At 44.8% G+C, this 16516-nt stretch overlaps 1 protein-coding gene across 1 annotated transcript in view; it reads right to left on the bottom strand.

Annotated features, from left to right (window-relative positions):
- LOC311223878 (tetratricopeptide repeat protein 7B-like) overlaps nt 1-16516 on the bottom strand; it is a gene marked incomplete at its 3' end in the record, with an annotated part of 53871 nt that overhangs the window by 2266 nt on the left and 35089 nt on the right. Inside the window, exons 8-9 of the mRNA XM_084308640.1 lie at nt 12681-12883; nt 295-384 (exon numbers count right to left, since the gene is read on the bottom strand). Of these exons, the coding sequence (XP_084164766.1) occupies nt 295-384; nt 12681-12883 (293 nt within the window). The remainder of the gene's footprint in view (nt 1-294; nt 385-12680; nt 12884-16516) is intronic.

Below are 16516 nucleotides of genomic sequence, written 5' to 3'. Positions count from 1 at the left end.
AACAGATTAGATACAGAAAAGCTTTGAGATGAACTCTCTCTTTCCAGAAGGAACCCCCCCCTCTCTCTCCCTTCTCCCGCTCTCTCCCTCTCCCCCTCTCTCTCTCTCTCTCTCCCTCTCTCTCTCCCGCTCTCTCTCCCTCTCCCCCTCTCTCTGCCCCTTCCTCTCTCTCTCTCTCCTCTCTCTCCCCCTCTCTCCCGCTCTCTCTCCCTCTCTCCCGCTCTCTCTCCCTCTCCCCCTCTCTCTCTCTCTCTCTCCCTCTCTCCCTCTCCCCCCTCTCTCTCTCTCTGATACACAGTAGGACATCATCCTGTTGACCTGGACTGCATCCCTCAGAACCTTCTCCGACAGACTATAGCGCTGCAACTGGTGGAGAATTAAACCCTGGAGACATAGAGAGAGAGACAGAGAGAGAGAGAGACAGAGAGAGAGAGAGAGACATAGAGAGAGAGAGACAGAGAGAGAGAGAGACAGAGAGAGAGAGAGAGACATAGAGAGAGAGAGACAGAGAGAGAGAGAGACAGAGAGAGAGAGAGAGACATAGAGAGCCATAGAGAGAGAGAGAGAGAGAGAGAGAGAGAGAGAGAGAGAGAGAGAGAGAGAGAGAGAGAGAGAGGAGAGAGAGAGAGAGAGAGAGAGATGGAGATAGAGAGACATAGAGATCAGTATAGAGCAGATCAGTATAGAACAGGGTGGGCAATTATTTTTCCCAGGGGGCCGAATGAGCAACTGAAAATATGTTGGAGGGCCGGGCCAAAATTCCAAACTCTAGCACCTGAGGAAGCAGATGGCGAAGCGGTCCCTTCTTTCTCTTGAAGGTATTCTCCTTTTAGTTGTTATATATATATACACACATATTCGTACGGGACCTTCAGTTCAGTACGCGCTGTGTACCGAACTGATACAACGTTACTTTAACCACTAACGGAACGCACATGCAGAACTTAATAAAAAACTCCAGAACTTGTGCAAAGGGCCGGACGTTGTTCGTTCAGCTGCACTGAGACCCGTCATTTAGCCTCATAGTGTGGCGAACGCAAACGAGGAGGAATCGACGCTAAATGCGGTCTCTTGGAGATCAAATTAATGAAGGTTTACGACACATAGAGCGGACATTCATACACGGCAACATGCCTCCCAACAAGGTGTGATGAACATGGAGCGATATCTTCTCCTAGTAATGAAACGGGAACCATTAGGGACCTGCATGACGCTTTCTCTCTATTCAATAACGTTTTACCCCGAGGGATGATTTTCAATAAAGTGCTAAAAAATTACAAGTAGGCTAGAACTCCCAAAATAGAGTTAGCATAAGAAAAAAGAAGTAGGCCAGCTGTGGATTGAGAGCTCAGAGTGCAGATAACTGTTAGGTTGTTGTTGTCCATGTGTTACTACTGGCAGCTCAATGACTGTTTGTTTGTTTGTTTGTTTGTTTATTAACACAGTTAAACAGAAGTAAAAACAATATATAATAAGTTATAACGATTGTGAAGGAGAAGTTAGAAGCCTAGAGGCTTATCAAGAACTTCCCCTGTCTTATAAAATCAAACATACAAAAATATGCATTATTATAAAATACCAGAATACATTCAAAAGATTTGTGTTAATACAAACATACATACACACAGTACATACATGCATATACTGTGTACATAATAATATATAACAACCCACCTGCCTACAAACCTACCCACCCACATAACCAAATGCATACCTACATGTATGACCTGTTATCTATCTACTACTTTTGGATATGAGAATTTTTTTTTGTAGTTTGCTTTAAAAATAAGCAGAGATGGAGATTTCCTCAGCATAGGATCAGCTGCATTCCAAAGATTGGACCCTCTATACCTCACTGAGAACTGCCTAAGTGAAGTACCACAATAAGGTATATGCAGGTCCCTGGACTGACATGTAGCATATGAGTGAACATCTGAATTCAAAGGAAAAAAACTATTAAAACCATTTGGTAGATTGTGATCATGAATGCATTTGTACACAAATATACATATCTGTAAAAAAAAATTCAGCGCATTCAGGCCCACCGTTTTTTTTTCACAATCTAATATAATTATAAATGTTTTTTTTTAAGTCGATTATGAATTTGAATAATAGAATATTCGTCGACAGCCCTACTTAACACATTGTCCGCCATGCATTGTACCCATCCTTATGCCCAGTCTGCCAGCGCTGTAAGCCTATGGAGATGTTTACCTTCTTTGCAGGGCTATAACTTTTTAAATATTATAGCTATATCTGCATTACTATGGCCCATTCAACATCGATTATCTATCGTTCCGGATGTGGGAACGTTATATTTTTTCATTCAAACATTGTTGTGTTAATACCGTTGTGAATATAAGTATGTTTTTAAGCTTTTCTGCTGTAATTCCAAAAACGCGAGTTATAGGCCATGAAGCATATGATAGATTATCGATTCGCGTTTCGTTCCTATACACGCTATATTATAAAAAATTCAAATGTATATGATCGGTACACATTATGCTTCATCATGCGTGAAGGAAAGGGGGGGGGGGGGGGGGTCGTTTATAATTCCTTGATCGTCAGTACCGGCTTTATTTAGTATGGGTGATATGTTGAGCAGATGGATTGCAAACAAAGAAATGGACAATCAAGCTGAAAATAACGTTATATTCCTCTTACCGTTCGCCGATGAGACTGGAGGAAAAATATTCCAATTATTTGACGTGGATCTGCTAGATGCAATAAACGCAATAAACGCTGAAATCATATTGATTATTGCGTTTCGAAAGCGATCCAAATGCACTCAAGTGTGTATATTGATCCACGTTACAAGATATCTCTGGCGGAGGAATTTCCTCGATGCACCGATCACCACTTCCGGTTTGACTTGGAGTGTAACTCGCCCGACATCCACCAGGCGGTGGTATTGAGGCGTTGCAATATCAGAACAGGGTACAGCTGCGTTCCGGAGGGAGGCTGGATGAATTATGAATGCCATGGCGAACATTTTTAATATTGATCCCAAAAAAGTGTTCCTTCGTTGTTGGCGCACAACGCATGGCGGGCAATAATGTGTTAATTCGTTGTTGGCGTCCAAAGTGTTAACAGTAACTGCATCACCCCTGAGTGGAACATGGAAAGCCAAATAAATAAACTTAAACTTTCCCCCACTGTACCGAAAACCTAAATATAATAATTTATAATTTAGGACCTGCTCCGAGGTCATCAATTGGCACACATGCGATGCATGCATGCAATTCCTCTCTGCGATTAACCCATCCCATCGTCCTTCCCCCCCAAGGGCAGCCGGGAGCAGACAGGCGTCAACGTGAGCCGCGCCAGGGGACCAATCCAAGTGCTCCTGTCCGTCTTCGTCAAGGACGCCACAGCGTTAGCGATCTTGTTGTTGTGCATGTTTTTCCATTGGGTTTATCTTATCGGGGGGGAAACCCTTGCGAGCACAGAGGGGGAGAACATGCAAACTCCACACAGAAAGGCCTGGGAGATACCCCACCTGGGTAACTGGCATCATGGAAACCTGGTCCCCAAGCGGGAATCGAACCCACAACCTTCTTGCTGTGAGGCGACAGTGTTAACCACTACACCACCGTGCCCTGTGGCTTCAAAACGAGGTCCGTACCGAACCGTGGCTTCAAAACGAGGTCCGTACAGAACCGTGACTTCAAAACGAGGTCCGTACAGAACCGTGACTTCAAAACGAGGTCCGTACAGAACCGTGACTTCAAAACGAGGTCCGTACAGAACCGTGACTTCAAAACGAGGTCCGTACCGAACCGTGACTTCAAAACGAGGTCCGTACCGAACCGTGGCTTCAAAACGAGGTCCGTACCGAACCGTGGCTTCAAAACGAGCTCCGTACCGAACCGTGACTTCAAAACGAGGTCCGTACCGAACCGTGGCTTCAAAACGAGGTCCGTACCGAACCGTGGCTTCAAAACGAGGTCCGTACCAAACCGTGACTTCAAAACGAGGTCCGTACCGAACCGTGACTTCAAAACAAGGTCCGTACAGAACCGTGACTTCAAAACGAGGTCCGTACCGAACCGTGACATCAAAACGAGGTCCGTACTGAACCATGGCTTCAAAACGAGGTCCGTACTGAACTGTGACTTCAAAACGAGGTCCGTACTGAACCGTGACATCAAAACGAGCTCCGTACCGAACCGTGACTTCAAAACGAGGTCCGTACAGAACCGTGACTTCAACACGAGGTCCGTACCGAACCGTGGCTTCAAAACGAGGTCCGTACCGAACCGTGGCTTCAAAACGAGGTCCGTACCGAACCGTGGCTTCAAAACGAGGTCCGTACCGAACCGTGACTTCAAAACGAGCTCCGTACCGAACCGTGACTTCAAAACGAGGTCCGTACCGAACCGTGACTTCAAAACGAGGTCCGTACAGAACCGTGGCTTCAAAACGAGGTCCGTACCGAACCGTGACTTCAAAACGAGGTCCGTACCGAACCGTGACTTCAAAACGAGGTCCGTACCGAACCGTGACTTCAAAACGAGGTCCGTACCGAACCGTGACTTCAAAACGAGGTCCGTACCGAACCGTGACTTCAAAACGAGGTCCGTACCGAACCGTGGCTTCAAAACGAGCTCCGTACCGAACCGTGACTTCAAAACGAGGTCCGTACCGAACCGTGACTTCAAAACGAGGTCCGTACCGAACCGTGACTTCAAAACGAGGTCCGTACCGAACCGTGACTTCAACACGAGGTCCGTACCGAACCGTGACTTCAAAACGAGGTCCGTACCGAACCGTGACATCAAAACGAGGTCCGTACCGAACCGTGACTTCAAAACGAGGTCCGTACCGAACCGTGACATCAAAACGAGGTCCGTACCGAACCGTGACTTCAAAACGAGGTCCGTACCGAACCGTGACTTCAACACGAGGTCCGTACCGAACCGTGACTTCAAAACGAGGTCCGTACCGAACCGTGACATCAAAACGAGGTCCGTACCGAACCGTGACTTCAAAACGAGGTCCGTACCGAACCGTGACATCAAAACGAGGTCCGTACCGAACCGTGACTTCAACACGAGGTCCGTACCGAACCGTGACTTCAAAACGAGGTCCGTACCGAACCGTGACATCAAAACGAGGTCCGTACCGAACCGTGACATCAAAACGAGGTCCGTACCGAACCGTGACTTCAACACGAGGTCCGTACCGAACCATGACATCAAAACGAGGTCCGTACCGAACCGTGACTTCAAAACGAGGTCCGTACCGAACCGTGGTTGTTGTGTAACGTTACAGTACAGCCCTGATAAATATATGTAGTATGTATAACATTAGATACAATAAATTAGAATATTGTGGAAAAGTCAATCTATTTCGCTGTATTGATGCAGTAATTTGTGCAAAAGGAGCCCCAACCAAGTACTGAGTGAACATACATGAACATTTCTAAAAAATATATATATTATTTTGATGGGTCTTATCAAACTTTCTGAGATACTGAATTTTGGGCTTTCATGCACTGTAAGCCATAATCATCAAAGTTAAAACAAATAAAGGCTTGACATATTTCACTTTGTGTAATGAATCTATAATCTAGGAGTTTCGCTTTTTGAATTAGAAATGACTGAAATAAAATAACTTTTCCATGATATTCAAATGTATTGAGCTGCACCTGTATATACAGTATATAGTGTATATATATTTCTATTAATGCCGTCAATAGATTAAAAAATAATTAACTAATTAATCTCACAATTTTCTGTAATTAATCTAGATTCATCTAGATTAAAAAATAGCATTTTTCTACTTAAAACCGAAGCTTGCAACAGATATTAACTTGAGTAAAATCATGGAATTAATGTAAAATCAACACAAAGAAAGTATATTTAGTTTCTCTCCTGTGAAATACAAATGTTCAACAAAACCATCAACATTGACTCAGCCTCCTTTGACCAATACCAGTTTGCTTACAGGCAGAACAGATCAACTGAAGATGCTATAGCCATTGTGCTTCATACCGCCCTAGAACACCTAGAGAAGAAAAACACCTACGTAAGAATGCTCTTTGTCGACTATAGCTCTGCCTTCAACACCATACTCCCCCGTAAACTCATCAGTAAACTCCAAACCCTGGGTCTGTGTAATACACTGTAACTGGGTGCTGGACTTCCTCACAAACCGCACACAAGCCGTCAGACTGGGCAACTACACCTCGTCCACCCTGTCTCTCAGCACCGGCGCCCCGCAGGGTTGCGTACTCAGCCCACTACTGTACACCCTGCTCACACATGACTGTTCCCCCTCCTACCCCTCCAATTACATCATCAAGTTCGCAGACGATACCACAGTTGTGGGTCTCATAACAAACAACAATGAGTCTGCCTACAGGAGGGAGGTGGAGGACCTTATAGTCTGGTGTGATAATAACAACCTGGCGCTCAATATAAAGAAAACAAGAGAGATTATAGTGGATTTTAGAAGATCAAGGCCTGACCACTCCCCTCTGCTCATCAACAACGAAGTAGTGGAGAGGGTCACTGAGTTCAAGTTCCTGGGTCTCAGTGTGAGTGAGACCCTGTCTTGGAGCACCAACACCGCCTCAGTGATCGGAAAAGCTCAGCAACGCCTATACTACCTAAGGAAGCTGAAGCAGGCTGGCCTGCCACCAAATCTCCTTGTCAACTTTTACCATTGTGCGGTTGAGAGTGTGCTGACCTACGGTGTGTCTGTGTGGTTCTCCAGCTGCACAAAGGCAGAGCAAGAGGCTCTACAGAGGGTGGTGAAGGCGGCAGGCAGGATCGTCGGGACTCCTCTACCAAACATCACCTCCGTCTTCACCTCCCGCTGCCTCCACCGCTCCAAGTGTATCATCAAGGACCAGTCTCACCCAGCACATCACCTCTTTCAGCTCCTTCCCTCAGGGAGGAGATACCGGTCAATACATGCTAAGAGTACACGATTTAAGAACAGCTTTTTCCCCCAAGCAGTTAGACTGTTAAACGCTCATTGACTGTCCCCTCACGTGCACCATGCACTTACCACTGCACTTGATAATCTCTGATTACCACCCATTATGCACTTTATTATTTAAAATATTCTGTTATGTACAGTGTTATGTGTTATGTGTTCATGTATGTATTATGTACTACGGTCTGTGGGAGCTCCCCTGAAATTTCGTTGTATACTGTGCAATGACAATTAAAAGTATATTCTATTCTATTCTTTAACACTTTCAGAGCCGGCCGTGTTTTCCTTTTTACCCCCTTGAATGCCCATCATCCACTTCAATGTTAGCGTTAATATCACCTAATCTATGTTTTAAATTATGGCTATGTGTCTAATCTGCCCGTCGCTTATCAATGACTCATTTTCCAGTCAACATTGTCAAAGCGGATTGTTTTTTTATCGGTTCATTTCCGTTTTATAGCATCTTGAAAAGCCCTCGTTTTCAAGGAAAATAAAAATATTCCATAATAAACAGAATATTCTAGAATACACAAAAAACTTTCACATTTTTCGGCCTATTTATGAATCGTTTTCAAATAAACGCTAGATTATCGATAGTATATGATATCGATATCGTATGAACGCTATATAGGCGCTCTGATATCTGATCTGATATATTTCCTGATCGCTCGCACAGCCAAACAGCCATATCACACATAGGGGAAAAGCTTATATCTCTGTGAAAACAGGTCTGATTATCCTAAAACTGGTCAAATAGATTCCTTACCTGAGATCAGATGGTATCCAAAAAGATTATTCCAATTCCTGATCGCCATTCCAAAAATCGGTCCTTTTATTGATCCAACGCCACATACTGTAAACACATATTACACTCTGTTCTGAGGCTCCAGAATGACTGGGATCATCTCCGGTTACATGCCTGAGAAGTAAAATGTGGATTCCGGAAAAAAAAATTCTCATCCATTTTCATTGAGTCCATTCCAAAAGGGTGCATTACCATCTGGGAGACGATAGGGGGCGCTTTTTTCACATCTGAGCTCCTGATGGGGCTGGTTTCCCAACGGTAGACTCGGTTGATGAAATATGAATTCAGATCGCTAATAAAAAGATAAAACGATAATTGTCGTGCTGGGCATTCAGGGGGCGAGCTGATAACACGTGTTATGTCGTCCGTGGCATCCAAAGTGTTAAATACCTCTTTCTTATATTATATTAAAAAATGTTCACTCCATAGATTAATCTAGATTAATTTATTTTAATGCTTTAAACAATTTAAATTAATCTCCAAAGTTAAAGCATTAATTTTGACAGCCCTAATTTCTATATATATTAAAATCTTCGTTTTCCTTAAGTTTCGTTTTTTCTTTCGCGCAAGCTGTCATCAGAGAAACATTTGGATGTAATTACCGCAGCGCGCAGGGAGAACTCAGGGGACAACTCGATTGGTTGTGTTGGAATATAGCCAGTTGGCGAACGTTTTAATTTGTTCTTGGATGTATGTAGCCGGTTGGCGAAGTTTTGTTAGCGTTGTTCAACGCGTTGCTGACGTCAACAGCGAAGTGGTGAGTCTGATGTTTATTATTTGCTGGGTCGCTGGACTCGCTGCGCTGCCCTGTTTTGTTGTGCTTTTCATTATGTTGCTCTGCTCGAAATCTGATTTCTGTTTTCTGTTTGTTTGTATAGTGACTGAGTAGGCTATTGTGTCGTGTGTGTGTGTGTGTGTGTGTGTGTGTGTGTGTGTGTGTGTGTGTGTGTGTGTGTGTGTGTGTGTGTGTGTGTGTGCGTGTGTCAAAGAAGATTCTATAGCCTTCAATACGTTTTACGAGGCTGCCGTGTGAGCACTGGGACGGCATTCTAATAAGAGCGAATCAGGCTATAGAATGGTTGTTAGTTTTCAGCATGATATGTGTTATTTAGTTAGACCTATTGGACATTTTCGTTTTTGTTTATTTATTAAGTTCATATAAAACCGTGTTTCGAATATTTAAAACAAATGCAAAAAATATATATATTTTAACACTTTGGCTGCCATGGGTTAAATTCATGATATACCATAGATTGCCAGCTCTATTTGTCTATGGAGAAAGTCCCCTTCTTTGCAGGGCTATAACTTTTTAAATTCTATTGCTACATTGCCATTATTAGGGCCCATTCAAGGTCCTATATGTATTGTTCATTGTGTAGCAACGTTAAACTTTTTCATTCACATATTCATAGTAAAGTATGGTCTAATGTATAAGTATGTTTTCATCTCTTTCTGCAGCTTTCTCCAGAACGTGATATATAGCCCCAAATGCATTATATTGATGATGAAATACAGTTTGATGGCAATCAGCGCGATATAAAAAATTCCAACTAGATGTACTTCTAGAAGTTACTACACGTCATCTGATGTTGACCGGATGGGCGAGGGGGCGTTTATAATTCCGTGGGCAGCGTTATACCAATCATCTAATGTGGGTCAAATGTTGATAATAGCAGTTAGTATCGAAGACGGTAACGTTACACGCTGAAACTCACCCCAGTCTCCGCGCGCCGTTGGGCGATCATCGTAGAGTAGACATTTTATCATTATGGGATGGCGATTTACCCGGTCCATCTCCAGCTTGTATAATGGTATATACGTCCAAATCATGTTGTTTATCGAGTTATTGGCAATCGATCGCCATGTAGTGTGACGAGCCAGAGTCCCGGGACATGTACCGAGTGCCCGGAAGTAATACGGCCGTCCAGCAAAACCTCTACTGCGCTTCCTGTTAAGCGATTGCGCCGATCGGCCACCAGATGGCGCTCCTGAACCGCCAGAGAGTTCAGTGGGTCCTCCTGGTGGATCTCAGGCCAGCGGAGGGGAAATATTAATCCGATTCCAGATTTTTGAAATATTGATATTAAAGACGCTGTAAAGCGTCCTCGGCAACTTGGGCATGGCCGGGAAGCGTGAATATTAAAGGCAACCAACTTGTGTTCAGCTTTTCGTTCAGCGTTTCTCTGATTGGCCACACGGCCAATCAATCAATCCACTAGCACACGCCCTCGCGCAAAGAGAGACGCGGCAAAAGCGCTGGTCGAACCAGCGGTGTTCTGTTGTGTGACTGTACTCTACAGCGGTGTTCTGTTGTGTGACTGTACTAAACACTTCCACCACATGACCGACATTTGACATACAGTACACCTCCTATCTATGTTGGGATTATGTTTGGTCATGACAAAACAATAAAAATCGCTTCGCAAAATATGAGAGCGCGCCGCTGTCATTGAAGGGCTTCCTACAACAGAGCACCGCCGCTGCTGCTGCTGAAGCTGTATCAAGCCGGCGGCGGTGCACGGACGCCGGGGAAAAACCACCGCGTCGCCCCGCTGGCGCTTCAGGCTCAGCAGCCTCCACGGGCGAAATAACATATAACGTTACAGTTCCACACTGATGTACAGTGAGTGTCTAATATGGCTGTCGCGAAGTCATGCCTCTCCCTCTGAAAGCCCATCCACGCTGTGTATCATAGACTACGTTTCGCGTTCCATTGATTAACGCCATTACCTGCTGTGCTGTAGGAAGCAGAGGTACAGTAAGTTACAGTAGGTGTAGGTTACATGTTTAATCAAAGCCCATACAATTTTTTAGATGAATGATTGTGGATATAATATAGAAAACACATCATTATGATATTTGAAATATTATGAAAAATTGTATGGGCTTTGATTAAACATGTAACCTACACCTACTGTAATTTACTGTACCTCTGCTTCCTACAGCACAGCAGGTAATGGCGTTAATCAATGGAACGCGAAACATAATAACTTTACGCTTTCTAGTTCAGCGCATTTCATAACTGTATGGGCTTTGTTTATACACGAGTGCGAATCTGGTAGTCTATGATACACAGCGTGGATGGGCTTTCAGAGGGAGAGGCATGACTTCGCGACAGCCATATTAGACACTCACTGTACATCAGTGTGGAACTGTAATGTTATATGTTATTTCGCCCGTGGAGGCTGCTGAGCCTGAAGCGCCAGCGGGGCGACGCGGTGGTTTTTCCCCGGCGTCCGTGCACCGCCGCCGGCTTGATACAGCTTCAGCAGCAGCAGCGGCGGTGCTCTGTTGTAGGAAGCCCTTCAATGACAGCGGCGCGCTCTCATATTTTGCGAATGCATAAACTATATCCGCCATAATTTAAGATATAGTTTATGCATTCGCAAATATGAGAGCTCTGTCAGCGATTTTTATTGTTTTGTCATGACCAAACATAATCCCAACATAGATAGGAGGTGTACTGTATGTCCACTGCTACCGCAGCTGAACACAAGTTGGTTGGAACAGCAGCCTGCCGCTCGCTTGCTCCTTGGATTTCATTTGGGACGTGCGCTTGCCTGCGCGTGGGGGCGGGGCCAATCAGAGAAAAGCCGAACACAAGTTGGTTGCCTTTAATATTCACGCGGCCGGGAATGACGCTTTAACACGGCTCCTGGCAGCCAAAGTGTTAATAATAATAATAATATTTTTTTTTCTGGTTTTCACGCGGGCTAGGGCTTAAAATATTATTTACAGTCTGGCTTATTTTCGGGCAGGGCCTGAAGTTCACGGGCTCGGGCAGGGCACGGGCTTCATTTCAAGGCCCTTGCAGACCACTAACGTGCGTGGGGCTACAGTAGATACAGTATCTATATATATATTAATATCTCTCTCCAGTCTCTACAGTATCTATATATATATATTAATATCTCTCTCCAGTCTCTACAGTATCTATATATATATATTAATATCTCTCTCCAGTCTCTGCATGGTCCTAACGTGCGTGGGGCTACAGTAGATACAGTATATATATATATATATATTAATATCTCTCACCAGCCTCTGCATGGTCCTAACGTGCATGGGGCTACAGTAGATACAGTATATATCTCTATATATATATATTAATATCTCTCACCAGCCTCTGCATGGTCTTGACGTGCATGGGGCTACAGTAGATACAGTATATATATATATATATTAATATCTCTCACCAGTCTCTGCATGGTCTTGACGTGCGTGGGGCTACAGTAGATACAGTATATATATATATATATATATTAATATCTCTCACCAGCCTCTGCATGGTCCTAACGTGCGTGGGGCTACAGTAGATACAGTATATATATATATATATATATTAATATCTCTCACCAGCCTCTGCATGGTCTTGATGTGCGTGGGGCTACAGTAGATACAGTATATATATATATTAATATCTCTCACCAGCCTCTGCATGGTCCTAACGTGCGTGGGGCTACAGTAGATACAGTATATATATATATATATATTAATATCTCTCACCAGCCTCTGCATGGTCCTAACGTGCGTGGGGCTACAGTAGATACAGTATATATATATATATATATTAATATCTCTCACCAGCCTCTGCATGGTCTTGATGTGCGTGGGGCTACAGTAGATACAGTATCTATATATATATTAATATCTCTCTCCAGTCTCTACAGTATCTATATATATATATTAATATCTCTCACCAGTCTCTGCATGGTCTTGACGTGCATGGGGCTACAGTAGATACAGTATCTATATATATATATATTAATATCTCTCACCAGCCTCTGCATGGTCTTGACGTGCATGGGGCTACAGTCTCTACAGTATCTATATATATATATTAATATCTCTCACCAGCCTCTGCATGGTCTTGACGTGCATGGGGCTACAGTCTCTACAGTATCTATATATATATATTAATATCTCTCACCAGCCTCTGCATGGTCTTGACGTGCGTGGGGCTGATGGACAGCGCCTCTTCATACCAGCGCTTGGCCTCCTCCATGTTGCCTCTGAGCTCCGCCACCTGGCCGCGCACGTACAGCACGTTGTGGGACATGGGGAACAGGTTGGCTGCTTCCTGGGTGCAGGCGGTGGCCTCCGCGGGCTTCGCCATCCCTATATACACCTCCGCTGCAGAGAGAGAGAGAGAGAGGCTTAACCATCCCTATATACACCTCCGCTGCAGAGAGAGAGAGAGGCTTAACCATCCCTATATACACCTCCGCTGCAGAGAGAGAGAGAGGCTTAACCATCCCTATATACACCTCCGCTGCAGAGAGAGAGAGAGGCTTAACCATCCCTATATACACCTCCGCTGCAGAGAGAGAGAGAGAGAGAGAGGCTTAACCATCCCTATATACACCTCCGCTACAGAGAGAGAGAGAGAGAGAGAGGCTTAACCATCCCTATATACACCTCCGCTACAGAGAGAGAGAGAGAGAGAGAGGCTTAACCATCCCTATATACACCTCCGCTGCAGAGAGAGAGAGAGAGAGGCTTAACCATCCCTATATACACCTCCGCTGCAGAGAGAGAGAGAGGCTTAACCATCCCTATATACACCTCCGCTGCAGAGAGAGAGAGAGAGAGAGAGGCTTAACCATCCCTATATACACCTCCGCTACAGAGAGAGAGAGAGAGAGAGAGAGAGAGAGAGGCTTACACATCCCTATATACACCTCCGCTACAGAGAGAGAGAGAGAGAGAGAGGCTTAACCATCCCTATATACACCTCCGCTACAGAGAGAGAGAGAGAGAGAGAGAGAGAGAGAGGCTTAACCATCCCTATATACACCTCCGCTGCAGAGAGAGAGAGAGAGAGAGAGAGAGAGAGAGAGAGAGAGAGAGAGAGAGAGGCTTAACCATCCCTATATACACCTCCGCTACAGAGAGAGAGAGAGAGAGAGAGAGAGAGAGAGAGGCTTAACCATCCCTATATACACCTCCGCTACAGAGAGAGAGAGAGAGAGAGAGAGAGAGAGAGAGAGAGAGAGAGAGAGAGAGAGAGAGAGGCTTAACCATCCCTATATACACCTCCGCTGCAGAGAGAGAGAGAGAGAGAGAGAGGCTTAACCATCCCTATATACACCTCCGCTACAGAGAGAGAGAGAGAGAGAGAGAGAGAGAGAGAGAGAGAGAGGCTTAACCATCCCTATATACACCTCCGCTACAGAGAGAGAGAGAGAGAGAGAGAGGCTTAACCATCCCTATATACACCTCCGCTACAGAGAGAGAGAGAGAGAGAGAGAGGCTTAACCATCCCTATATACACCTCCGCTACAGAGAGAGAGAGAGAGAGAGAGAGAGAGAGAGAGAGAGGCTTACACATCCCTATATACACCTCCGCTACAGAGAGAGAGAGAGAGAGAGAGGCTTAACCATCCCTATATACACCTCCGCTACAGAGAGAGAGAGAGAGAGAGAGAGAGAGAGAGAGAGAGAGGCTTAACCATCCCTATATACACCTCCGCTACAGAGAGAGAGAGAGAGAGAGAGAGAGAGAGAGAGAGAGAGAGAGGCTTAACCATCCCTATATACACCTCCGCTACAGAGAGAGAGAGAGAGAGAGGCACACACACAGAAAGACAGAGAGACAGAGACACACAGACTCAGAAGAAGTTTCTATCCCCAGGCCATCAGGCTGCTCAACGAACAATAACACTATGTAACAAACCATCAAATGCACACAGCACACACATCCACACGCACACACTCACTTTAAACAAACAACACACTGCAGCACCCACTCTACACACTTTAGATCACCTAAACACACTTTATATTTATTGGTAAAGAATTTGCACTACAACCCATACCTCATTACACCTTACTGTTAATTGTACCTAAATTGTACCTCATCCCATTTCTGCTTTGCACTGTATAGTATATTGTATATTAGTATATTGTATAGTATATTGTATATTATATGGTAACTCAGTTACTTCTACTCTGCATTGAACATTGTACATATGTACATACTGAACACTTGTGTCTACGTACTTGACTTCTATTTTATACTTGCTATACTTATTTTATACTTATCTATTTTTGTCTAGCACAGTCTCTGGAGCGTAACAGAAAGAAGCATTTTGTATAAAAGTATTCTGTTCTTCTGTATGACAACTATTAAAGAAACTTGAAACACAGAGAGAGACACACACGGACCGATGACGACAACAATGATGGACTCAAGACGAGACAGGATCAGTTGTTGTTGTTGTCGGAAATTGATAATAATCACAAGGGCCAGGGTGTACTGTATCTGTACTAGTGTACCTGCGAGCAGCCATCTTTGAGCCAGGGTGTACTGTATCTGTACTAGTGTACCTGCGTGCAGCCATATTTGAGCCAGGGTGTACTGTATCTGTACTAGTGTACCTGCGTGCCGCAGCCATATTTGAGCCAGGGTGTACTGTATCTGTACTAGTGTACCTGCGTGCAGCCATATTTGAGCCAGGGTGTACTGTATCTGTACTAGTGTACCTGCGTGCCGCAGCCATATTTGAGCCAGGGTGTACTGTATCTGTACTAGTGTACCTGCATGCAGCAGCCATATTTGAGCCAGGGTGTACTGTATCTGTACTAGTGTACCTGCGTGCCGCAGCCATATTTGAGCCAGGGTGTACTGTATCTGTACTAGTGTACCTGCGGGCAGCCATCTTTGAGCCAGGGTGTACTGTATCTGTACTAGTGTACCTGCGGGCAGCCATCTTTGAGCCAGGGTGTACTGTATCTGTACTAGTGTACCTGCGGGCAGCCATCTTTGAGCCAGGGTGTACTGTATCTGTACTAGTGTACCTGCATGCAGCCATATTTGAGCCAGGGTGTACTGTATCTGTACTAGTGTACCTGGGTGCAGCCATATTTGAGCCAGGGTGTACTGTATCTGTACTAGTGTACCTGCGTGCAGCCATATTTGAGCCAGAGTGTACTGTATCTGTACTAGTGTACCTGCATGCAGCCATATTTGAGCCAGGGTGTACTGTATCTGTACTAGTGTACCTGCGAGCAGCCATATTTGAGCCAGGGTGTACTGTATCTGTACTAGTGTACCTGCGTGCCGCAGCCATATTTGAGCCAGGGTGTACTGTATCTGTACTAGTGTACCTGCATGCAGCCATATTTGAGCCAGGGTGTACTGTATCTGTACTAGTGTACCTGCGTGCAGCCATATTTGAGCCAGGGTGTACTGTATCTGTACTAGTGTACCTGCGTGCAGCCATATTTGAGCCAGGGTGTACTGTATCTGTACTAGTGTACCTGCGTGCAGCCATATTTGAGCCAGGGTGTACTGTATCTGTACTAGTGTACCTGCGTGCAGCCATATTTGAGCCAGGGTGTACTGTATCTGTACTAGTGTACCTGCGTGCAGCCATATTTGAGCCAGGGTGTACTGTATCTGTACTAGTGTACCTGCGTGCAGCCATATTTGAGCCAGGGTGTACTGTATCTGTACTAGTGTACCTGCGTGCAGCAGCCATATTTGAGCCAGGGTGTACTGTATCTGTACTAGTGTACCTGCGTGCAGCCATATTTGAGCCAGGGTGTACTGTATCTGTACTAGTGTACCTGCGTGCAGCCATATTTGAGCCAGGGTGTACTGTATCTGTACTAGTGTACCTGCATGCAGCCATATTTGAGCCAGGGTGTACTGTATCTGTACTAGTGTACCTGCATGCAGCCATATTTGAGCCAGGGTGTACTGTATCTGTACTAGTGTACCTGCATGCAGCCATATTTGAGCCAGGGTGTACTGTATCTGTA

The sequence above is a fragment of the Notolepis coatsorum genome, assembly GCF_963971535.1.
Source record: "Notolepis coatsorum genome assembly, chromosome: 2".
NCBI lineage: Eukaryota > Metazoa > Chordata > Actinopteri > Aulopiformes > Paralepididae > Notolepis > Notolepis coatsorum.
The sequence above is the reverse complement of the archived record's forward strand: the minus strand, read 5'-3'. Positions and strand labels throughout refer to the sequence as shown.